The sequence below is a fragment of the Carassius carassius genome, chromosome 8, assembly GCF_963082965.1.
Source record: "Carassius carassius chromosome 8, fCarCar2.1, whole genome shotgun sequence".
In the NCBI taxonomy this organism is placed as follows: domain Eukaryota; kingdom Metazoa; phylum Chordata; class Actinopteri; order Cypriniformes; family Cyprinidae; genus Carassius; species Carassius carassius.
In genome coordinates, this window is record NC_081762.1 from 22694737 (window position 1) to 22721040 (window position 26304).

At 36.8% G+C, this 26304-nt stretch overlaps 2 protein-coding genes across 2 annotated transcripts; one reads left to right on the forward strand and one right to left on the reverse strand.

The window, feature by feature from the left end:
- Positions 1 to 687: 687 nt before the first annotated feature.
- On the reverse strand, positions 688 to 21795 carry nsun2 (NOP2/Sun RNA methyltransferase 2). The gene is made up of 19 exons (XM_059556661.1): positions 21579 to 21795; positions 21207 to 21364; positions 19963 to 20067; positions 19752 to 19857; positions 19568 to 19639; positions 19344 to 19428; positions 19064 to 19256; positions 17315 to 17389; positions 14546 to 14676; positions 14031 to 14104; positions 12844 to 12974; positions 12547 to 12643; positions 10151 to 10359; positions 8903 to 8995; positions 8284 to 8419; positions 7361 to 7441; positions 6491 to 6629; positions 4411 to 4450; positions 688 to 1208 (listed from the first exon to the last, which is right to left on the reverse strand). Exons 1-19 carry the CDS (start codon positions 21660 to 21662, stop codon positions 893 to 895), a joined length of 2325 nt encoding a protein of 774 aa, XP_059412644.1. The 5' UTR covers positions 21663 to 21795; the 3' UTR covers positions 688 to 892.
- Positions 21796 to 22219: 424 nt separating this feature from the next.
- Positions 22220 to 25708, forward strand: LOC132145553 (3-oxo-5-alpha-steroid 4-dehydrogenase 1-like). The gene is made up of 5 exons (XM_059556662.1): positions 22220 to 22564; positions 22699 to 22865; positions 23432 to 23533; positions 24335 to 24485; positions 25037 to 25708. Exons 1-5 carry the CDS (start codon positions 22254 to 22256, stop codon positions 25101 to 25103), a joined length of 798 nt encoding a protein of 265 aa, XP_059412645.1. The 5' UTR covers positions 22220 to 22253; the 3' UTR covers positions 25104 to 25708.
- Positions 25709 to 26304: the final 596 nt, after the last annotated feature.

The window sequence follows — 26304 nt, forward strand, 5'->3', positions numbered from 1 at the left end:
CAGTGTTGAAAGCTTTGCTGCTTCAGAACGCTTCACTTCACCATCACTAGGTTATAGAACATTAGGGGAAGGATCATGTGACCTATGACTGGGTGACCTGTAAGTATATGTATGTATGTATATATATATATATATATATGTATATGTATATATATGTATATATATATATATATATATATATATATATATATAAACGTTCTTTTGCAGTTTTACGATATAATCCTTTTTTGAATTGCCTGAAAAACCACCTAATATATGCACGTTTTTGTGAAATTGAAATTCAATTTGCCCAATTTGATGGGTAATGAAAACGCAGCTATTGTTATGTAATCTACAGCATCAGTTGAATCACTTCACTGCAATTAAAAATGGCTTTAATGCAAATTTGAACACTATTTTCATGTACAGGTTTTTCCTCTTACTACAGCACACTTAAATGTGGCATATATATACAGTACACCACTGAAAATGGTGCCAAACTATACTGAAATATTGACAAAAGCTGTTTATTGCAAGTTTTGTAACAATGAACAAATTGATATAATGTACAATGTGTAAATCATATACATCTGAGAAAATGAAATGCATTTTAAGACTGAGCTAGTGTGCAGCCCCTAGACACTAATGCAAAATGAGTAACAAATGTGACATCATTAAATTTGTCCCTTGAAAAAAAAAAAAAAAAAACTAAAAACATATCAAATAGCAAATGTTTTTAATCAATATTTTAAAAAGCTCGGATGACATAAAAATCCTTGCATGGTTTCTTCAGAAGTTAGCTAACCAGATGCTCCTGTACAAGTGTGCAGTCTGGGGGAAAAAAAAAACAAAAAACAGAAGGCCTAGAGGAGCCTTTCATTTTTCTCCTGACCCATACTAACGGCTTAGATCACTAACTTGTAGGCCCATCACAAGTGCTGCTTACAGGATCTGTGCCATTAGTGTTGCACTCTGAACTGTTTGGCCCCGTTTCTTCACCTTCCTTTTCTAAGAGATCTGCCTCTCGGCTCAGTCCCTCGGCATCTTCTGTGCTTCCTTCCTGGGTTTCTGTTGAACCGCCGTTCCTCTTGCCCTGTTTGTCACGGAAGACTTCCACCCCTACCATACGGAGGTAATGAAGACACTCATTACGTGAGACGAAAGCCCTGATGGAAGTTTTTCCCCTCCAGCCGCACAAATCTATAGGGCACTGAGGAGCATCAAGATCCCTGGAGAGAGGAGAAGAAAGAAAACTTAAGTTGATACAAGAAGGAAAAGAGCCGAAGAATGAGTGACGGAGAGAACAAGGAGAGGAGAAAGCAAGACAGAAGAAGGGGAGATGAAAATGAGCAAATTATTGATCAGCTACAGTGCAGACAGCGCCAGGAACCGAAGAGGAGTGTGACAGGGATGGTGGCTGGGGCACTTTAAGAGCGCCTGTGATCAGACGGATGGAAAAAGAGAGTGAAAGATGATCAGGCACGCTGTGCTGGAACGGGCCGTCATGTTTTCATGTGGGGAGCCAGCAGCACGCTGCCAGCAGAGGAGGATGACACCACAGCGCCACTAATCACAGTGACATCAGAGCTACTCTCGGCTCGTGTCACTCACTGTGATGAAAAAATGCGTGCACGTCAATATTAGAGTATGTGCCATGTGGGGGCTCATATTAATGAGAAAATAAACAGACCTATTCATAGATTCCCATGATGCCATGAGGCTAATTTAGACATGTTGTCTAGCACAAAAAGGAATGGAGCAATAATGCTGTGTGGCGAACGTTTATCAACCATACAATTTGTTGTGAATACTGAAAAGGGCTGTTTGAGATTCAGTTCAAAACTCTATTCTATTCCTTGATGCACAACAAAGAACTTGCATGAGTTTATCACAGATCACATGATCACAGATGAACTAGCAGTGTAGCAGATTAACTTTGATGGACCTGAACTAGAATTGTGCATTGGTGTTTTTGCACGGTTGAAACATGGCTTCCATATATATTCCTTGATATAAATAATAGTAAATTGGAAATATTTTAGCAAAGGGTCGGTTAACCCTTATGAGAACATTTGAGAATATTTTCGTCTAACATACAGTGCACAGAATGTTGTACAATTCTTCAATTTAAATAAATAGATTTTATACAGTGTCTAGAATAGAAGTTTACATACTTAAAAAAAATATCAAATTAATAAACACATCCAAAAAAAAAAAAATTATCAAAAGAAGAAATGTCTAACATACCAATTTAAATGAACATCTAAATAAATGTAAAAATAATAAGCATAATCTAACAAATTAAATCAAACAATTAACATCTGAATATCAAAAATAAATATGTAAACTACTTAAAATATCAAATCAAACAAACAAACCAATCTATAGAAAAATCTGGTATAAGCACAGCCATACATGGGCAAAAAAACAGTTTACTGATTAAAACAGTGGGTGTGTTTGTGTGTGTGACAGAAAGAGAGGGACAGAAATAAAAGGACACAGTTTCCAGCTGGATTGACTAGTTTTCTACACAGTAAGGGCCCATCAACGAGAAACATGACTGTCTGGTGGGCCAAACAATGAGCTTTCTGCTGAGAGAGACAATGAAGAGCTATTTATCTGTGAAGAGGAAACCGGGTGCATCAGTTCGAGCCCTTTAATTATCAGACAAGGGGTATAATGGCTACAAAAAACTCAATCTCCATTCATTTGTCTCCTGACTGGCTGAAGAATAGTAGGAGTGGCATCACACTCTGTGTACATACAACACTGCACACCTCCCAGCCACCGCCACAGGAGTCCCAGCACGAGTGATGCTCAAATACATTGACAGACGTCTACCTAGAGCGCACGTTAAGATTTCACCTGATATCAAAAATACAGAAAACCGAAAACAAAGCTGATTACTAAAATCTGATTTTGGTTCAAATCCAAGGCAGAACTACATTTAGCCTTCACACATATATATTGTGATTCTAGGTTGATTTACTCAATATCTGTGCACAACATATTAAAAAATTTTAATTGTAGTATTTTTCCATTATGTTGTCCTGTTAGCTTAGCAACATGCTAACACCAAACTCATAGGTGTGATCGACAAAGGACAAAAAAGCAGGAATCTATTGAGAATGAGGAGTTGTCGTCATAGCACAAAGCCCCTCCCTCGATATCACAGTCTTCGCCATGTTGGCAGGATACCAGCGGCGAAACAGGAATGTTTACATGTGTTGTTAACTCGGTAGTAGAGGAGGTTCTCGCAATTCTGCACTGTTTTACCATGCCTAGAAGTTACTGCTGCCTTAAAAACTGCTCCAGTACCTCTCACGATACATATGGAAAACATAGGAACAATGGAATACAGTTTTTTTAGGTTACACCAAGCGCAGAACAGCGGTATTTGGAGAAGATCTCAAGCATCCAAAACATCGACCCATACGAGCTCCCTGCAGCAGCACAGAGATCTGGACCATTTACCTCCATGCACACATATGGACATTGGGAATTATATTGTTTTTGGTTTAAGTTACTACACAATGCAGGAGTTTAAAAGCCACAAGTCTTTGGAAAGTTACGAGGCTTTCTGCTGTGGCTGGGTCCATCTACAGCAGGTGATGCAAACAGTGTTGTACTGACCAAAGTAAGTTTATTCACATGCGTTTTAGTGTATTGTAATTACATTGCATTTAGAATGCACTTCTTGACCAAAATGACAAAGTAATTAACTGTGACTGTTTCGTAAACACTAGATTGTAACGAGATGTTCAATGTATACGAACGTTTCCAACATGTTTTGATGTAGGCTAAAGCTGTGTATGTTTAGTTATGATTTGATTTTAGCCCAATGACACATACTGTACCAGGTTTTTGTGTTGGGGGCTGCAAAGTGGACAAACCAGTTCTGGGTAAACTAGGGTAGTTAAATGTGTGATTGCAAGATGTAAATGTCCTGGTTAGATTAAAGCCATTAACAGCGTGAATGCAAGGTGATTTACACCGTAAACAATATAATTCCCAATGTCCATGTGTGCACGGAGGTAAATGGTCCAGGTCTCTGTGCCGCTGCAGGGAGCTCGTATGGGTCGATATTTTGGATGACAGAGCTTCTCCAAACACCACTGTTTTGCGCTTGGTGTGAGCTTGTTCCTGTAAGGTCCCCTTTCTTTCGCCTTATCTTTCTGCATTGCTTTACTTTCTTCCTTTTCTTTCTCGTATTTGTAGATCCGTCTCGATCTGTTCCGCTGACAAAATAAATGCGCAAAAATTAAAGATCTCTGGAATGTTTAGTCGCGCCTCTGGGAAGTTCTGAAGGCATTGCCCCTGGCAACCGATAGCGTATCTTGCCATCATGGCCGATCGGCTCAGACCCCTCCCAAATCGGCACGTGACCAATAGAACATTGACATAATATGGATTGAGAACATGAGCACTTACTGTGGATCTGGCAGGTATCGTAATACAATGCTGCCCATTTCTGGAGAAAGAGAGAACAACATATGCTTTTTAGATCAAGATATTGAATACATCAGTAATGTAAAAAAAAAATCACGCATTTGTTGGATGTAATGTGATGCTGAGCTTCATGAAAGAGAGTAAAAGCCAAAAGTTCTACTAGAACACCAAATTAATAAATGACTAATATCTATACACAAATATATACATATAGAAATAATAACATTTTAGCAAATAAAATATATACAATTAATTACATGAAATGTATGTGTAAAATGTGCAGTATATATAGTCGACATAGCAGTGGTACTGAAAACCATGGTGGCAAATAATTTATCCAAGGGGCATGATGTAAATTAGAGCTGCAACTAACGATTATTTTTTCTGTCGACTAATCTAACGATTAGTCGACTACTCTGATGATTATTTTTATTCAAATAAATTATTAATCTAATGTTCTTTTTTTGATTAGCTAATGAATCCTTTGGACAACTTTACAAAAAAATATAAGTACAACTTCTAATATAATATTTAAACCTTTATTCATTTTTTTTCCGAAAAATACTTCAATGTGGTTGAAGTTTTTACAGTATACAAAAAGAAAGAGGCAAAGAAAATTATTTTACTATGGTAAATATGAGTTAACGATAGCGTTTATAATTAAACACAGTGGCCACAAATTTACAGTTGTCTGAGACGTCATGAAATGTTCTTTAGCATCACAAACCATAAAATGTAGTCAGGGTTCTGCTATGGTTTATTTTAAGTTAACACGATCACATTTCCTTGATTCAGCAGCTGCACAGAGTCCTGTCTTGAATCCAGAGATCTGGAGCTGATTCGGTGTAGATCGGTAGCTCGGTGGTTTGTGACTGTTGTCTCGCGGCACGCCGTCTTTTAACGCTTGTTCGAAATCCGCACCAACACAGATTACTTTATTTTTTTATTTATCCTGCTTACTTCAGCCGCCACGGGTGATCATACCAATAACTTGTAATCCTTACAAGAATATCAAAATCATGCAATGAGCAAGTCTGCGTTTATTAGACACTGAAAAATATCACATCAGTTTGTGCTTTTAGAATCGCCGAATCTGCTGCGGTCGTTCCATCACATCTGCAGCAGAGACCTGAACCAGGAAGTTGGTCACCAGATCACACGGTAAGCAGTTAAACCGTAACACCGGAGAGCACCAGGATGTTTTCCTCTGAGGTGCTCGTGCATCACAGTTGTGCTGCCGTGGTACACCATATTAGTTTTTGCAAAGGGAACAAAGGACCATTTTATTTGGCCTATGTTTAAAGTATTCCCATGCTTTTGATAACCGTGGTCTCTGTTTTTGTGATAGAATGCAACTTTCTCCATTCCCAGGAGCAGAAGCCGCCATTACGCGAAATGTAAAGTGACTTAATCGATGTCGTCGACACGCCGTTGCAGCACTAATGTAAATAATGAAGGGCTGAGAACTGAGCCCTGTGGAACACCCTGTTCGAGTATGACAATGGGTGATATACAGTTATGCAGGGTGATGTAGCATTATCGGTCTGTCAGATAGGAGGAAAACCAGGATAATACAGCTCCTGAGATGCCAATCTCTGAAAGACGTAGGAGTAATAACTTATGACAGACAGTATCAAAAGATGAGCTGAGATCAAGTAATAAGAGTATGGAAAGATTGCCCAAAGTAAGAGGTCATTAATAACCCTTACTAAAGCATTTCAGTACTGTGATGCAAGCGAAAACCTGACTGAAATATATGAAACTGACTTTTGAGAGCTAGAAATGACATCAGTTAAGTGGCAACAACCTTTTCCATGATTTGGGGATTTTTATATTTTCTATAATGATTTATATATTTTATGTTTTATAAATCGTTACATATCAAAAATTTAATCTAATGTGCTTGCAAGCATAATGATTTATTTAAGGTTTACTCAACTTTTTACCATTCAAAACGAAAAAAAAAAAAAAAAAAAACTATACATTTTAACATGGTGAAGATTTCAAGAGTTCATGGTCTTAAAACACAAGTGGCATTAGCAGGACTCTGAATGACACTGACCAAGTTTCTTGGCCTGAGTGTGAGCATCATCTCCAAGCTCGCTGAAGAAGGGGTTTTCCTGCGTGAGGAGGACCTTCACATCCTCCACGCTGATTTTGATGATTCGGGCTCTGATGTAGGGGCATAGCGTGTAAATACCCTAAAGACAGACAGCAGCATAGAGTCAAGAACTCAAAAGACTTCTTTAAACACACATATAGCATTTCCTGCTCTGAGAAAATCATGTAACCACAGGATGATTAAGTCTAGTGCACAAATGCATTCCCCTTTGCCATTAACTCAGCCTTGGAAAGCAGCAGACATGTTTTAATTTATTTCTTTGTCTTTGGGAAGAATAAATACACATACACAAAATTTGCAGAACAGATCTTCCTCTAGCTAAAAATCAATAGACTGTAGTGGAAAATGGTAATGGAAGTTGCCTCTAGAGCAGACAGGAGGTTATAAATGGCACATTGAGATTAACTTGTTTCCCTATAGACCACCAAACCTAGTTTTTGAGCAAAAAAACATCAGAGACAACTGAGATATCTGAGTGTTGCTTTAATTATAGATGGATTACTGCAGTACAACTTAATATCCAAAGCCTTTCTGGTTTAAATTGCGTGTGAAATCAAACCATTATATCTTGCAGACATATCTTTGGGATTAGGCTGCTGCTTTTCCACTTGAAAAATATATTTTAATATGATTTTTAAATGATGAAAACATGTCTACACACAACCCTATCTTTATTCTAGAGGTGATTGTTTAGTATTCATTTAGGATTAATCCATTTTGGGTGCGTGCAGATACACAAGTGAATCATGCAAAATGATTTACATCAAACTATGTTTTTTTTTTTGTTTTGTTTTTTTTACATACACCCACCTCCTGAGCCAGTCTGAAAGCACAACCAAACTGTTCTCCATCAGTATTCCTGGACCAGACCTTCACTCCCGTGTTTATAACCTGCAGAAAGACAGACACTGGACATGAAGAACTCCATCTACAACAGTGCTTTGCTGCTAGATTATTATTATTTTGTATTAATTTGGTAAAACTTTACAGTAAGGTACCACAGGTTAATATCAGTTAATGCATCAACTAACACTAACTACCAACAAACAATACATTTCTAACAGTACTTATTTTATATATTTATGACGTTAGTTATTTCAAATTCAATGGTTTATTGTTACTTCATGTTAGCAATGCAAGTCCATTAAGTAACAATAAAAGATACAACTTACTATTGATACAACTTACTATTAATATTACTTACAATACAATAGTACTATTACTATTGCTGTTGCTAATAATTAGTTGTGTATATTACTATACTATAATATTAATATAGAATTATTACTATATTACTCACACTACAATGTAAAGAGATTTTATTTATATATATATATATATATATATATATATAAAATAATAAAATGTATTTATCTTTATTTAATGGTTTATAAATAAATGTAAACCAGATTTTTAAAAAGTTGTAATAGTTCTGCATTACTACCCAAATAACATTACAGCATGTGAATTACTCCTAACACAAACAATACAACAAAGGACGGGGTGTGTAAGTGTTTACAGAGTGTTTCTTTGTTGTAACGTAACTCCAGTGATGTCTGTTTACATCAGCAGCAGATGGTTGTTTCATACTTGAAGAATGTGAAGGCAGTAGAGCACAGATAGAGATGAGATCATAGCAAGGCTGCTGTCCCCATCTGTCTGTACGCCATCCTCAATCACTGCTAGCACTGATGAAGGCCCATCAGAGTGTGTGTGTGTGTGTGTGCTCTTGCCTTCATTCTCTCGCTGTTGTTGAGCAGAACATTGCGGAGCTCTTTGGACACCATGTACAGGTTCCTCTTCTTTCCTTCGCGGGTGCGAGTCAATACGTTCAGCTTGGGGAAATCTGGAGACAGGTCGTAGAAAGCTCTACAGCAGACAAAGAGATATCACAGCATTAAATAAATGATGGTTAGACAGAAGGAAAAAAAACGCACATATGCACACAGCGCTGAACACGCTGCGACATATGGAGCAGAGGCGTTGTCTCCAACAAGTCAAAATGGCGGGTTTCCAGCACTGTGCATCTGTGTGAGAAAATAAATCACATTCATCACAAACAAAAGACAGAGTCACAGTGACTGAACGATAATGATCATATCATCCATTCATTTGATTGGTCACATTGGATTTATAGTGTAATAACAGATAAATGCTACACACACACACAAAGGCCCCAGCCCACTCAGAGCATATATATATTCAGGCATGACAAACACACACTGGGATCAGAAAAATACTGCTTAAAAAAAAAAAAAAAAAAAAAAAAAAAAAAAAGATATTAGAGCATTTGTAAAGACAGTATTTTTATTGAGCAGCGAGTCTTTGTAACTGGAGAGGAGAGGCACTCACTGGATGGGAGAGAAGATGGGGTCATCCTCTGTCAGAAACACAAAAGGATCCTCTTTGAAGCCAAAGAGTTTCATCTTCTTTGGAGGAGGGGGGCTGGAACAGACAGAGCACATCATGTCAATGTGGAGCACAGTAAGTGACGAACAACTGCAGGAGCACACACCGTCCATCAGGGAGTGGTGAAATCAACAGCACAAGCAACGCCTGAGAGCCAACGGTTTGAAATGGATTCTCTCTGAATTCTTAAAGAATACTGCACAGTTGCTGCATTTCTATTATACCTAACTATTATGTGAAACAACAGGTTAAGAAACAATAAATGGTTCAAACTGTCATCATATAATTATACAAGTAGAATGTCTGTTAAACAATTAAAACACATTAATACTCTTTTTCTTAAATATAGTGCTATTATTTTCACAGTAAGGAGCTTTTTAAAGAGCAATTCACGTAGCTTCCAGATGGAAATGTTATTTTGAAATGAATTTAATTGTGTCCAAGTGTCTAATATGTAACCGTAAAAAAATACTAACAAATTAAAATATTAATAACGGTTATAATAATAATAATAAACATTACTATGATATAATATGATAATGTTATATAATACAAAACCATGCATTTCTTATTATCAGTTATTTTGTTTTATAATACAGTAGTGTTTATAAAATATTTTATTATAAAAATGGTTGTTATTGACAGCTAAAGTGGTTGTTTTAAACTATTCTAATAATAATAATAAGATTTGCTTGTTATTTATGTTGTTGCTAGAATATTAACTATTGTTATTGTAATATTATGTAACAGACAAATTGATTACCATTAGTTATTTTATTATTATTATTATTATTACATATTAAAAAGATGATGTTAACAGGACTGTGTTTGAAATTTCTTGAGCAAACTTTCTCATTTGGGAACTATGGACATGACCTTCCTGCCGTGATAATGGACACCCTAAAAATGTTACTGATTTTCTTGCCGTAGTATTGATTTATTTTAATATTTAATATTACTTTACCAATATCTTGTTAATTAAATGTTTAAAACCAACAAATATATAACATAACTAATAGATCTACTGATTTATAATACTGGTTATTAAAACACTTATGACTTATAAACTTTATCATTCATTTATCATCATCAGTCAAAATGTCTTCTTTGGTCCGTCCCAAAATCCACAGCTCAGAGAGAACAATAGGGTGACTGCTGCAGCCACATACACACCTATCTGAAGATACTCACCCACAGACATGATCTTTCTTGACCTCTGAAGGGTCGGAGGTGTCTGGGACAGACGGGTTTGCCTCTGCAGGAGTCTCGCCCTCCAGCGCTTCCACAGGGGCGTCAGTGGATGAGCCGTCTGCTGGTGGGACGTCAGCGAGAGACTCCCCCTCCTGCAGCTCCTCTGCAGCAGCCGCCTCACGGGAGGAGTTCACCTCCTTATTACGAAGCTACAGACAAAGAGAGGACTGAGACAACAGCCATGTTTCCATCCACCTATTATTAAAACGCTTGATGAAAACATCCAAATGTGCATAAATTCAAAAAATGCATATAAAAAAAAACTTGTGCGCTCAACTATGTAGGATACATTTCCTATCCAGTAAGAAGACGTGCATAAACTATGATGGAAACTAGTGCTGTCAGATGATGAATCTTTATGTGGACTTCATGTGTACGGTGTTTATTTATTATGTATATATAAATATTAAATATATTTATATATAATATTAAACATAATACTATAAATATGAAAAATGCTACTTTTTTCAAAATATATACTAAATGTGTGTATATATATATATATATATATATATACACACACACACACACACAAATAAACATTACACACAAATATATTATGTAAACAAAAACTTATTTTGGATGCGATTAAATTTCGATTAATCATTTGACCACACTAATGGAAACACTTTTACTGAATAAATTCCTTAAAGCGCATACATTAAATTAAAAAAAAAAAGCCATGTGGCTTTGTGATGGGACAGCATGACTGGATGAACCAATGGACCAATCTCATTGCACAGGATGTGAAATTCTAGTTTAGCCATTTTTAAATCCTTAAAGGGATACTCTACCCTAAAATGAACATTTTGTCATTCTTCTCTAACCCCCATGTCGTTCCAATCCTGTAAAGCTCAGTTTGTCATCAGACGTGCAATCTGAGTTATATGAAGCGACGGGAACACTTTTTGTACACTTTTCGAAGAAAACAAAAATAATGACTTAATTCAATAATTACTTTGTCAACAGTCTCCTCTGTGTCTCTCCACATCACCGTATGCTGCGTATGCTCTTCTGGGTCCTTCACGCCACAAGGATGCGCTGTTTTAATTCAAATCAAAGCTAAATACACATAGAAACAGCGCATCCTTGTGGCACGGAGGAAACTTTTAGCTTACAAAACGTGTTCCCGTCACTTCATATATCCCAGATTGCATGTCTGATGGCAGAAGGAGTATTCTGACGACGACTTTTCATACCTTTTATGGACCTTGACTCTGTTATTTACTTGGCAGTCTATGGGACAGTCTCAAACCTCCATGTTTTCAGCCAAAATATCTTAAATTGTGTTCTGAAGACGAACAAAGCTTTTACAGGTGTGGAACGACATGGGGGTAAGCGATTAATGACAAAATTTTCATTTTGGGGTGGAGCAACCCTTTAAGCAAAGTCTCGTCAAAGTGCTTCGTTATAATTAACTCCCAAAGCTACATTCCCAAATAGCATGCACCAAAAATAAGATAACATGACCGCGTTTTGTCTGCGCACTCTGTAACTTGTAGTTTATTTTATACAAAAACTATTATATACAGAGCCTTCTCCTACTGCAGCAAATTCATTTTTCCTTAGTGATATTTAGCACATGTTAATCAGGAAATGACGATTTTTTTTCTTGTCAACTCACTGGATGCAAATGGTGCTTTATTCGCAAATGTTTTATGCGATATTCCAATTTTGCGCATGTTTAATTCTAAACTTTGAATGGAAACAGCTATAGGTACTAGGGGTTGCACAGACTAATCGACTTCAATGCTCTGCCATGATGCTTTAAGCGTGCACAGACTCATTCAGCGCAGAAATATACTGTCAAATCTGTTCTGAGATTTCTCAATAATAAAAAAAAAAAAAGTTTAGAAACTGAAAAGTCCAAGCTTATATTTCTTAACTTAATCCCACAGCATCACTACTACTCGAGACGCTGCCATGTAGAATTAATTCACACACACAATCGCTCTCACTAATGCATTCATATAAATGTAAACTTTACTGTGCTACAAAAGAACTGATAAAAACGAGCTGTTATAGGAGCAATAGCCATGTATGCAGCGCTGTGTTATATTCCATAGCTGTGCACAAGGGGTTTGTCACAGCTCCAGACTTATTCGGTCATTAATGACATCATTAGCAACTAGTCGACTTTGACTCGACTGTAATCACATAAAAGTCGACTTTAACAAATCAGAAGTCGGTCAACCCCTAATAAATACACACGCTAGCAAACAGGGTGGATTTGTCCAAGAAAACAGCTTTGTTAGTTAAAACTACAAAAAGATACCATAAATGTACTCTCATACAACTTCAATGCTCTGTCTGCATGTATTTGAGGTTTCTAATACCTTTGGGTAACGCCGGTTCCATGGCATGGGCTCCTTCTTCACCAACACAGCCACAAAAAACCCACCGGTGTTCTGGTGATGGGGCAATATTCTCATACTGAAAACACAGACAAATGTACCATAATGACTAGAGACAGAGTACGTTAGGATCACACACAGTGATGGTTTACGGTCACTTTTACTGTGGTTGTATACTACCATCTGGAGGAGAGATCTGGAACACCACAAGCATTTGAAACGGTTTGAAGCGGTTATGTTTCTGTTATAGACAGATATATAAGATCGAAACAAACTCACCATCTCTCCAGCTTCATATTGGCCAACTTCTCTGGGTCTGTTGGTGGAAACATGGTGGGTCTGATCTGAGTGTGTCGACTTGCTGGCACCTCTGACCAGACAGAGAACCACTGACCCTCTTTGGACATTACCTTTAAAAGAGCACAGAGCTAGGTCACACTACCTTTTTTCTAAAGCAATTTGTTGATTTTTTTTTTATTTAGCAAGGATGCATCAAACTGATCATAAGTGACAAAAGACATTTCCACAAAGCTCTTCCGTCACTTAGTTTACTTTTATGCGTCAGTCAATTAAAAAGGTAACTTATATAAGACCACGATCCGCACTCACAAAATAGTCTTCTCTTTAGTGTTTATTTTATATTAATAGCCAATAAGATAAAACACAAATGTTTCTGCTCATAGCGGCATGGAGCTGAAATGTTTGTGTTTTGTCCTATTGGTGATTAATGTAAAATAGGGCTGAAACGATTCCAAGAGTAACTCGATTACAAAAAATGATTGAGGCAAATTCCTCTGTCTCGAAGCCTCTTTTAATTTATTTTAAATCTCACGTCAGGTTCTTTCGCAACGATTTTTTTAATGTGAAAACGCATTTACATCACCCACAAAGCGGAAGGAGACAAGATGGATCGATGGAATTTTTGGTAGAATACTCGATTACTAAAATATTCGATAGCTACAGCCCTAATGTAAAATAAACACTAAATAGCTCTAACGCCACGGGGAAAGTTTGAACTAATAAATGATCTGTGGTTTATTATGAGCTGAAACGTCACATTCTGGGGACACCACAGACTTACATCTTGTAAAAAGGGGCATAATAGGTCTTATTTAAAGACTAGCCTCCAAGTTGCCAACCACACGTCATGTTAACTCTGCATCACTGTCTGAACTTTACAATATGAAACCAGAGTACAAGATCTGATGACTTTCCTTTTGGTTAGAGAGGCTATCACGAGTGTAGGCATGTTATTTTAATAATGTTACCAAGATATCTTGGATTATCAAAAGAGCTTTACTGTGGGCTCCAGTGAGGACTACTGTTAACTAGAGTCTAATGCCCTCGCTGCAGTCAATGAAGGGAAAGGACTGCGCTAACGCAAAAGACATAAACCAGGGCAAACTCAACATTCATAAGCAGAAACAGAAACTGATGTCAGAGAGTGGAGGCTAATGCTTCATTACCTTCCAAGATGTAACTCCAGGCATATATTTGAGTCCTGGGAGATCTGCAGAGGCATCTGCTAACTCTAAAGCACCTGGGAAATAAAGAGTGAAGAAACCACCACAGCACAGTGAGATTAGAAAAAAAAGATGAAGGAGAAATGATAAGACTAATACATGCAGCTTAAAAACTCCAAAGCCATTTTAGTTCATAAATGACAAAAACACAACAAAATTACAGCAAAACAAAATAAGTTAAAACAGAAATATGAATTAAACTAATTTTGTTAAATATATTTATTCATTTTTATATTTGCGGATTTAAAATTATTTTAATTGCAGAAAGTCTCAAAAAAATGCCACATAAATGGAGGAAAAAAAAAAAAGAGAGAAGGAAACACTTAAAAGCTATATAATGGTAATTAGAATTAAATTAAAATAAAACTTGATTTTCTTTAAGCAAAATACATTTCTCCCTTTGAATGAAACGGGGCAGAAATGTTTCTGAGGCAGAAGCCAGAGGACAGCAGACATACCTTCACTCTTCTCCAGCAGAGCAGCGATGACGGCTTCATCCTCGATGGGGTTCAGAGAGCAGGTGGAGTACACCATCCTGCCCCCTACTGCCAGCTGCTCCACACCTCGCACTGCGATCCTGATCTGCAGCCTGACAGACAAACAGAGGCATGGAAAAGACACGCACAGTTAGAGCATAACAAACTGCTCTGTTCTGCAACCACTGCAACTTAAATTTAAATTAAATTAAAAATGTTAAATTAAATTTATGCATTTAGCAGACGCTTTTATCCAAAGCGACTTACAGTGCATTCAGGCTATCAATTTTTACCTATCATGTGTTCCCGGGGAATCGAACCCCCAACCTTGCGCTTAATAACGCCGTGCTCTACCAATTGAGCTACAGGAACACAGACCCATGCTGACAGTGCAACCTAAAGAATACAACTCCTCATTAGATGCAACATCTCGTTTCATTAACGAGGTATTGCAAACACATCACTGCTAATTCACTGCTGCTGCCAAAGTGCTTAAGCTCCAGACAGATTGATTTTCATGTATCAAGACTTTTGGGTTCATCGGAGAGCATGAAGACACTGGGACACATTCAGAATGGAGTACTGCTATATTAACCGTATACTCTGTAGTGCAAAACTATGATATATTGTTGACTTCAATGCAGTTGTGTACACAAGTAGTATCAATAAATGTCTTAATCCAAGTCATCTAATAGAAGAAATAATCTGTATGTGCGTGTAAAAGTTTATATTTTTATTCAGCAATAATGCATTAAAATTAGACACGAAACATTAGACATGAAATGTTTCTTGAAATTTAGTTTCCAAAAAGTGGTCATAATACAGTATAAAAGGTTAAATATTTTTTTTTTTTTAAATAACTGAACATTTAAATACAATAAAGCAATACAAAAAATAAAGTTAAAAGTTTTACACAGATTAAAGTGCTAAAGAACTATAAAGACCCATAGGCATCACTTTACAATAAGCTGTCTACTGAACGCAAACACTGCTGATTACGTTCTGGTGTACTCCACAAAATGGCGGAAGACAGTAACTCAAGTAGAAGAATTGCTCAATTGCTAAATTGTTATTGTTTTCTTTGCGCACAAAAAGAATTCTCGTAGTGTCGTAAAATTACAGTTGAATCCCTGATGTCACACTAACTACTTTACTGATGTCTTTGGTACATTTCTGTGGATTGATCTTGGTAATATCCTTGCTGTCTATGGAGGGTCTGAGAGCTCTCAGATTCTGTCAAAAATATCATAATTTGTGTTCTGAAGATGAACGAAGGTTTAACAGGTTTAGAACGACATAAAGGTGAATAATTAATGACAGAATTTTCATTTATGGGTGAACTAACCCTTTAACTTACTAGACTTCTGCCGCGTTTCCATCGCAGGAACTTTACCCAGGAACTAGGGACTTTGGCCTGGTACTCTGTGCGTTTCCACCGCAGGAACCAGGAACTAAATAAAGTTCCGGGTAAAAAAATGCCCCTCAGAAAGTCCCTGCTGGCGAGGTGGTACTTTTTCAAAGTTCCGGAACTTTCGGGGGCGGGACTTGGCCGCTAAACATCCTAATTGGTTGAGTTCACGCAGCATTGGTTGAGTTCAACCACCATTTAATCGGATCATTTTCAAAATATTACGGTTATTGTGTCATGAAATGTAATTTTAAAAGTATTTCAGGCGAGAATGTAGTTGTTTAAAACTCAAATCTGTGGTTTATTTATAAAGACAGCGCGTATTTAAACATGTGTTCCGCCGATCTCGGAGACGGTGAGCTCGACGCGATCAGCGAGAGCTCAGTGATCATGTATCCGACGAGAAGCAGCCTCAACTCGGCTAGACCTTCTGATATGTGCCACTGGCTTTGATGTCTCTTTAGTGGTTAAACAAAATATAATACTTTTTGGGTAAATCTAACAGGTTATCTTTGGTCTGTATTCAAATTATCTATATGTTAAAATAAAAATGGCAAATTTATATTTCGTTTCATTGTAATGGCTGTGTATATATATATATATACAAATATCCCTGAACTAAGTAAATTTCTGCAGCTGTTATTATGTTTAAATGAAAACAAAAGGAGGCAGAGGTGTTTGATATCCTATTTCGTTTTATTGTATATATACAGAGAGGAAAATAGCAGTAGCCATGGTCAGCTGACTGAAGTTATCAAGTACGCTGCTGTTTGCAGATTTACTGGACTTGCGTCGTCGCGGACATCACACTCCCGAGTCGAATGCACAAAATCTGAACAACCGAGGATGCACGTCCAAAATCAGCGTACCTTGTATTGAGAAACACGTGCACCCGCGCAGACCTACGTCACCAGTCTATTTGCCTAATCTTCCCGGTACTTTACACCGCGGTGGAAACGCAAAAAGCAACAGGTCTGGGGGGGAAAAAAGTTCCCTGGTACAAATGTTCCGGGTAATTTCGGTGGAAACGCGGCATTCTTCACCTAATGTATGCATGCACTCTGTAGGTGTGTTTCGTTTGCTTTTCGTGATATACTCGACAATATCAAATCGTACATCATTAAAACAGGTACTACAATTGTATCACAGGCCATACATATCACACATCCCGATACGGTTTAGATTTTTATAATGCAAATGTCTTCTTATCGATCCACCAGTTCACATTTAAAGCTCTGCGTGTTTGCGGAAACCCTGTATTCACAGCACACAAATTACACACTGTAAAAACAGTAATAGTACACTATTCTGAACACTGGCCAAATGAACTGGACTAGTCTTACCCATGGAGGTGGAGGCTGTTGCTGGTTGTCCATTTTTTCCACACATCAATGTTTTTCCTCATTGTTCCATCTCCACTGTAGAGAAAAAGTTTATTGTTTGCCGTTTAATTTCAGATCATTTCATGTTACACTTTATTTTATGGTATATTACATTTAAAGGCACGGTATGTGATTTGGATCAAAAAAACAAATGTGTTATGCTGGTTGAAAATCTCCAGACATCCCGATAACAATGGTTAAATTAAGTGGTCTAAAATGTATTTATATGCATTTATATAATCTGTGTAGGACCATAAAATGCTCGACCAATCAGATTATTCGGTCTGAACATTATGATAGGCTGTCATGCCTGCTTGTCAACATATGTATTTGCATACCTCCGTGCACCCTGTTTGTTAGTTACTTAAAAAAGTAATATGATTACGATTACAAAGTAACTCCAGTTACTTGTTATAATTAGTGATTCTTTACCAGATTACAGATGGTGGTATCATTTCCTTCAACTAATTTTAAACTGGACTGTATTAACTTTTAAGAGTTTCCTGTGGTCTTACGAGATCATATGCTATTTTTTTTAATCAATTGCATCAGTGTTTGGTTAACAAGGCAGCAAATTTTGAATCAAATAAAAGTGCTATTCAGGAATGATCTCAAAGTTAGGAAACTACAATCCTACTCAGGCAAAAAGGCAAGCCATAATCACATCTTAAAGTCCATTTCACCGATGGAGAGAAATGTTTAGGCAGCAAAACCAGGCTGACCACACTGTGTGTGTGTGTGTGTGTGTGAGATGTTTGGCCTGCTGGTACGGAGCAGACGGTGTTGTGCTTGGCACCTGATTCAGACATTTGACATATAACCACTTAGAAAAGACCAGCAGATGACATTTTAAGCAACCAATAATCATGAACCAGACTGTAAGGTTGAAGCTTCTGTGAAGTTTGCAAGAAGATCAACACCGGGGGGGGGGGGGGGGGGGTTGGGTTTCCTAACACCTAACTAAAACCAATCAGAAGCCAAACAAACTAATTTCATATACACCAAAATCAGTTCCCGGTTTTATAATTAAAAGGTTGAGCCACTTATTTTCTGTATGGCATCTATGACCTCATACTTTGCCAAAATAATAATTATTTTAAGTTGGGTTGTATATAGTGTAAGTGTATGAGGGTTTGCGTAGTATAATTTTAGTATAATTTATATACTATTATAGTATTTTAATATTTTGAAAGACCGTTTATATTTATATTTTCAGTTTTAATATTTTTAATTTGGCTTTATTTATTTTTTTATTCAGTAATTTAGTCATTTTAGGCTACAAGACAAATTGCATTTTAATCATGATCATGGTTTCTGCTCATCTGGATTTAAGCATACCAGTAATCGTTTTCGATATTTGCCTGCTAGTTATATATCTTGAAGGTGCATCACTTTAATTTGCCATTTCCATTATATTGCATTGGTAACAAGCCTCCACAACCTTTCATGGATCTGGTTGCCAGATGTCAATACTTTAAAGCCCCCAATCAGTGCTTTTCTCATGAAAAAACATCTTCTGCGCTGTGGTTTACTTAAACTTTCCAACCTGGCAACCACACATGCACTCGCTCACTAAATTTAAGTGCTGATGAGCTGAAAACATTGGCAAACATTTAAGTTCAGCGTTTACTTGGCAAGGCAACAGTTCGAATATTATATTTTGATTGAAAAACTAGTTCTCTTTCACAGAGGGCAATAAAGACAACTCACCTGCAGGGTACATCACACAGGATTCGGTCATAAAACAGGACTTCCTTCTTCCCATCCTGATCAAAGTGCAGACGTGGGATGCTAGAGGCGTCATGGTTGACCACCATAATACATGGACTGTTTAATCTCTTGGCCTGGTGGACCAGCAGGTAACAGCGCTTGTTATCCACATCATTAGCAATTACAAAACCCTCTGAAGACACAGAAGAGACGAGAAGAGGATACCTTATGAGATATGATCATCTTACATTTAAACCCATACTGATGAGTAACTGTTTACCAGGGAAAGGTACGTCCATGTCAGAGTGAAGCATCTCTATTAGTTGAGCAGTCTTTGATCCTGGAGCTGCACACATGTCCAGAATCTAGTCAGATGAGCCAGAAAGATGGAGATGAGACCTCACAATTAGAAAGATTCTCTAAGTGCAGAAAACACATGGAACAGAAAAACACCCAGCTGGTTTTTAATTAAGGAAACTCATGATGGTGCTGTTGAAGATGTACCTTATGCTGAGGCTCAATTTTCAGTAGAAGAGGAGGAATCATACTGACTGCTTCCTGTCTGCTAATATTCCCCTGATTGAGGAAACAGGATTAAAAGAATGGCTGGTCAAAAACAATATTTGCATTCATTAAAAAAAAAAAAAAAAATCAAGTTCCATGATAGGAGTTGCTGATTTTTATTTACCGATTCGGTTTCGCTGACCAAAAACTGGTGGAATTTCTCCAGGAGTGGAGATTTGCGCAGAATCTTTCTGCTCAGGTTAGTGTGCCACGCCAGTTCATCAGGATACCTGTAACAGCACAGTGAGAATAATGTTTTACAGATTTCCAAAGACATTCAGAACTCACTTAAAGCCGGTAAAAGACATAAGCAAATAGTTTTTTATTCATCTTACCAACTTAAGGGCTGAGGAGCCTCGATCTTCTGCCCATCCACCTCAAGATCCTGCACCTCTTTGAAGTATTTCTCTTTAAGAGTATGAAGGATTTCTTTGGCGTGACTGATTACAGGGGTTGAAAAAGCAACAAAGAACTGTGAAATTGTTGTTTGCACTTTATATTTCAAACTTTTACCTAAAATAAAGTGATAATATAATAGATATTGTCTTTGTTTTTGTTACTATTCTTCATACGCAAGAGATGTGACTACAACATTGTTATATTACATGTAACATGTTTTGTTACAGCTCAATAAACAGCTTGTTCAAAAAAAAAAATGTAGAATTGTTAGTGATGTCAAACAATTAATTGCAAATAATCACATCCAAAATAAGTTTGTTTACATTGTGTGTATATTTATTATGCATATATAAATACACACATGCATGCATATATGCAAGCAAGAAGTATTGTGGACCAAAAAGTATACTGTGTATACTCCATCTAAAATGAAGGTTTAAGTAAAAATTTAGCATCAAATATGGTAAACCCAGAAAGTCAGACATTTGAGCTTTCATGTTTATTAATAAACTTCAAAACTTTTTCAACCTATGTAGAGAGGTACAGAGTGTATCTAAAATAATTCTGTTTTTAGTTAAGCAGAACAATGAATATTTCTATTCTGGTGTCATCATCGCACACTCTGCATGGGAGAGCAGGACCAAGCCCAATCTTATATAATTAAGTCCGGCCCTAACAATATTTTTCGAGTTTTAGTCATTTTAGTACAACTTCTTATTTCATTTTAGTTTCTTGCCAAAACAATATTGCTATTTTTTTTATCTAATATTTTGCAAACAATTTCATGGAAGTCAATAAAAATAACTTAAGTTGCATCCCTGGATATAAATGAACAGTACTTTAGTCATGTCTTAGAAGTAATAATTTAAACAACGCTTTTAAAACAAATTTAAGTATCATAAGAGTATCATATTATGGTATCAGTATCATATATCAAACAGAATCGTGACAAGAGCATATGGTCACAAGCTCATGAAATCACAAGGTCTTCTCAACTATCCGTGAAAGTTGTCAATCAAAAATGATGGTCAGTGGTAACTGGTAAAGTGGTAAATCACGATTCGGACAGCAGTAAATAATCTAACTAGTATTTTTCAACCATTTAGGTCCTAATTCAAACGATGTGGCAGTCAAAGCACTGTTTGTCCTTCAATGATAACTTCAGAAAGCATCAGGTCACCTCTTGTATCCAGTGATGCGTATTGTAGCTGGCAGGGGCTCTCTCATGGCCTCCATGAACTGCTCAAACTCTCCCTCGGGGACGATCTTCAGCTCTGTGTAGTAATGCTCGAAGAGTTTGTTCTCCTTGATGATCTCAGAGTATCCAGCTCCCCAGCCCTGCCAAAACAACCCACGTGAGTGACTATTACTAGCTTCCTGCATGTCATTTACTTTGAGATTACCCTCAAACTGTTTTATATGATGCACAATCACAATGACAGAACTATATGATGAGTGCAATCACCGTGCAGCATAAATCATATCCAGAAATGAATCTGCAGTGTTGGCACGGAGCAGAAAATTAAGAAGCTCGAGCAGTTAGCAAACTCACAGCATCATCTCGGTTTCTTTTCCCCTCTGGTCTTCCGTCTCTGTTCTGCTGAGCTCTTTGTCTGTTTCTGTTTTTCCTGCCCATGTTGGACACGCATATAACTCTGGATATAAACGATGCGTTTTAACTGAACTGCGCTTCTGAGCTCCTGCTGAACTCACGTGTTCGTGACGCAATCTAAACAAGCGCACACTCGACTGAAAGACCGCTTACTCGGTGTCCACAATATTGCCTGACTTAAATGCAGAAGCTTCTCTGCCTTTACACCTTTGCCCTTCAATCCTTTAATATTAATACAACAATTAATTAATTGTCAGAAGAATAAAATACAACTTACCATGGTACAACTATATAAAAAACCAAATCGAAATTATATGAAATATGTGGATGTTGTTTTGCATTTCAATATTCAATTCTGCATTTGACTAAATTTTTGAAAAATATTAAAATAGGAAAGCAACAGTATAAGATAAATAAACAAAAAAATTGCTTATGCAGCACTATCTTTTAGAACTCGCTTATATTAAGGCGTGTTTCGAACATGCCCCGCCCACCGTCTTTCTTGATTGGCGAAACCCATATTATGGGCGTGTCTTCCAGGATTCTCCGCGATGACAGTTTGTTTTGTGCGCGAGTTAGCTGAACCTTGCTTCTACTTAAGTGGCATAAGCAATAATGGACGCTATTCAGAAGACATTATTCCTCTCGGAGGAGCAAGAAGTTTACGTTTTGGTCTGTTTATCGTACTTGATGATGGTTATGGGATTCGTAACTTTTGTGACTTTACTCTTTGAGCACGTGCCTTATGGCAGATATGCATCCAGCCGGTATGGGTTCCCTGTGAATGTTAAACTTGCCTGGTTTGTTCAGGAGCTGCCTGCTTTTCTGGTGCCTTTGAGTTTAGTGCTCTGGAGTCACTGTGCAAAGATAACGCACCTGCCCAATCAGCTACTTCTGCTCATGTTCATTTTCCATTATTTGCAAAGGTATGATTTTAGATTTTATGATCTACAAAATAAAAAAGAAATAAATATCTATGGACATACATGATTAAATAACCTCATTTTGCCATGCAAGTTGATATTTTATACAATATATCTGAAACATGTATTTCTCTTAGGTCCCTCATCTACCCATTTTTAATTCGAGGAGGGAAATCCACACCAATGATCTCGTTTGTCCTGGCCTTTGTCTTCTGCATTTATAATGGGTACCTGCAGGCGAGATACCTGAGTCACTATGCAGATTACCCACCTGGATGGGTCACACATCCCTGCTTCATCATAGGTAGGGAGTAAATGCTAGGGAGTAAATATTCAGTGTGTAAGTGTCATTTCCATCATTCTGCTTATCCTCTTTCATACAAGAATATAGTGTTTGTTTCTATATACTTTTTAAGAGCTGATGCTGGAATTCATCCATCAGCACACGACACAGCACAATGCATGCTCTCTACTGGTCAAGGAAGAGACATAAATAGTTACTTGGCAGGGTCTTTGTTAGTCTCATGTTCCAGATCATTTCTCTTGACCTTATAGTAGGTCAGCTGACTAGTTACTGTAACGTTGACCACTGCAGGGTAGAGATATTGGTAAAATCTCTGAACTCTCGCTGACCTGTCATGGTTGACCGAACCAAATCAGCATATTAGAGTGATTTCTGAAGGATCATGTGACACTGAAGACTGGAGTATTGATGCTGAAAAAATCAGATTTGCATCACAGGAATAACTTACATTATAGTTATTTTAAATTGTAAAAAATTATAATAATATTTTACAATATTACTTTTTTTTTTTTTTTTTACTGTATTTTATCTTTTTTTCAAATTTAAATGTATTGTTTTTTTCTCAGGGTCTTGTATGTGGTTCCTGGGATGCATCATTAATATTCACTCTGACCATATTCTCAGGAACCTCCGTAAGCCTGGAGAGACAGACTATAAGATACCTAGAGGTAAGACACCATTTATCAAATGTGTTAGAGTGGGAAGTGTGGCATAAAATCGTGGATCAAAAAGGACTAAAATGTTAATGCACAGCATCTTTTCCATGTGTCACATAAAACAATCACAGAATTTTACAAACAGCATTTTGATTTTACCACAATATATGAATATTCTAAATACAAAAATGATCATAAGATTTGGTGCCAATATACATGCATATTCAAGAGTACTGAATAAGAGTATTGAAGAACCACCGCACACACCCCTCAGTGCCAAGGCGTCCTCTTCAGTGCTGGTTTAAATGTTAATACAATGCAAAAAATCTATTTCCCTTTGAATCTGACTTTGCCTCTGAAAGAAAATAAAAATAGATGCCCTTTCTGTTTGTGACTCATTGCCTTATCAACTTGTCAGGACCACCCTGCTCCAGAGATGCTAGTAGTTTGTCTCTTTTCCCATACAGTCCGTGCAAGATGCAAATGCAATCATCTTTTACTTCACTTACTTTTTTCTTTAAGTGTTTCAAATCAACCATCACAACTTTACAGGGTATTATCAAAAAAATTAATAAAATTAAATTAAAAATCACAATATGCATAATAATGTGAGTCGGTAAGCCCTAAAAAAATATGAATCAAGACATGCTTTTTTCTGACACATAAAAAAAGACAACAAGCTAGTCAGATGGTTTCATTCTTAATAAGACTCATGTGATGTGATTTGAAATAGTTTTTTATTGTTCAGGAAACCGATTGTTATTGTGATGTCTTCCGATCAAATGTCTCTACATAAGTATTTTCTGTTTGTAGGGGGCTTGTTTGAGTATGTATCGGGAGCAAACTTCTTTGGGGAGATCGTGGAATGGAGTGGATTTGCTCTGGCTGCTCACTCAGTCCACAGTGCAGCTTTTGCTCTCTTCACTCTCATTGTGCTGTGCAATAGAGGAGTGGCCCACCACAAGTAAGACATTACCATATCAAACAATGCATTCTTGCCCAATGTGATTGCAATTATCAAAGGAACAAAAAAACTTTGTATGCTTTCACTTCTCATGTCTTAGTCATAATTAATTCAAGAATCACATGAAATAATAATTATAACATGAAAAAGAATATGAAGCCTATTTTAGGACTATGTGCATTGTGAAATGTACATTTTTGAATTTTTTTTTGTTTATAAAAAATCTATAGACAAAAGCATGAACCAAGTAAAATGACATGAAACATTAAAGTCAAAATATAAAAATAAAAACTAATGCAAAATATTAATATATATATACTATAATATCTAGGAGAAACTAAAATAACACTGATTTCAACACATATATATATATATATATATATATATAACCACTTTGTATTTCATTAAAAGAAAGCATTACTATTTTCTTTTGAATTATTTCTCTGTTTTTGTTGACGTGTTGTAGACAGATCCACCAATACACATTTTTATTGTATGATAACATCATTATATGAGATTGTTTTGTAATGCGTTGTAATTTAATTTTACAGATGGTATCTCACAAAATTTGAAGACTATCCTAAATCAAGGAAAGCTTTAATACCGTTTGTGCTCTGATCCTGTGGTAAGCCCATATGCCACACTTCCACAGAAACGATACGGTGATCCTTTTTCCCGTTATGATTGCACAACAAATATTTTATGGTTTTCAAGGGAAGTGCAATAATAATGTACTGAGACTGGAGAGAGATGCTACGAGCATTACACCATAACAATAACTCCACTCTACAGGACAAATTATTTAATTATATTCTATAGCAGCACACACATTTATGAAGTGCAAAAACAGCTTTACTTTGAGAGATCATTCAGTGTCTCAGATGAGATGAGATGCACATGGCAGGCAGCTGCTGCCATAATCCAGACGTTCCTTATTAACCACCTCTTCTTCAATACGGTAACAAAATATGGACTTTCTGATCGTGACGGATACAAGGCTGTCCAAGCTCAGAAAAAGCGAGGAAACGCATGATTTATCTGCTGAAGAGAGAGAACTTTTAACCATGTACTGCACATGTGACGATCGCAGAACCCTTAATCATCTGATCTGAAATAGTGAGCCCTCCGTGCCAGTTTGGACTGAACATTTCTGAAACTTCCTGTTTAATGAAAAGCTATGCTATACATGTGTTCAAATAAAATCTCTTTAAATGTTATGAAAATAGATTTCAATATAAAATTATGTTTACTGATTAATGTGTCGATCTTTAACCCCCCCCCCCCCCAAAGTGGACTGTTTAGAAGGTTTAAGAAATTAAATTGGATGAATTTCAACAGGGGCATAGCAGTGCATGGATTTATTATAGGATGTCATCATTTGTCATTACCATAAAGCCTCCAATCGATTCATCTTAACAAACTAAACACACCTTCTGCCAAACACTTTTCCCCCTGATGTTTACCAAGATCTTTTTGTCAACAGATGGCTGATATGCAATAGGGTCAATACATGAAGCTGTCAAAATGAAGTATTAAGATCAATAACCAGAAGTATCCCAAGAGCGAATGCTTCTCTCAGAGGAAAAAGAAGCGCATGCCTTGCCTTAAAAGGACAGATATAGTTATTTTTATGAAACATTTGTTTTGTTTTGCTCTTATACTTTATAGTAAGATGCATACTAATAGTAAAAATCACGCAAATCATGGTAGTATTACCATAATATCTTTTCTACACAGAATGTACAACAACATTGTCATAATATTTCAGCTCAAGCCAAATAGCTTAAGCTGTTTTTGTATATAAGTTATGCTTGCAACA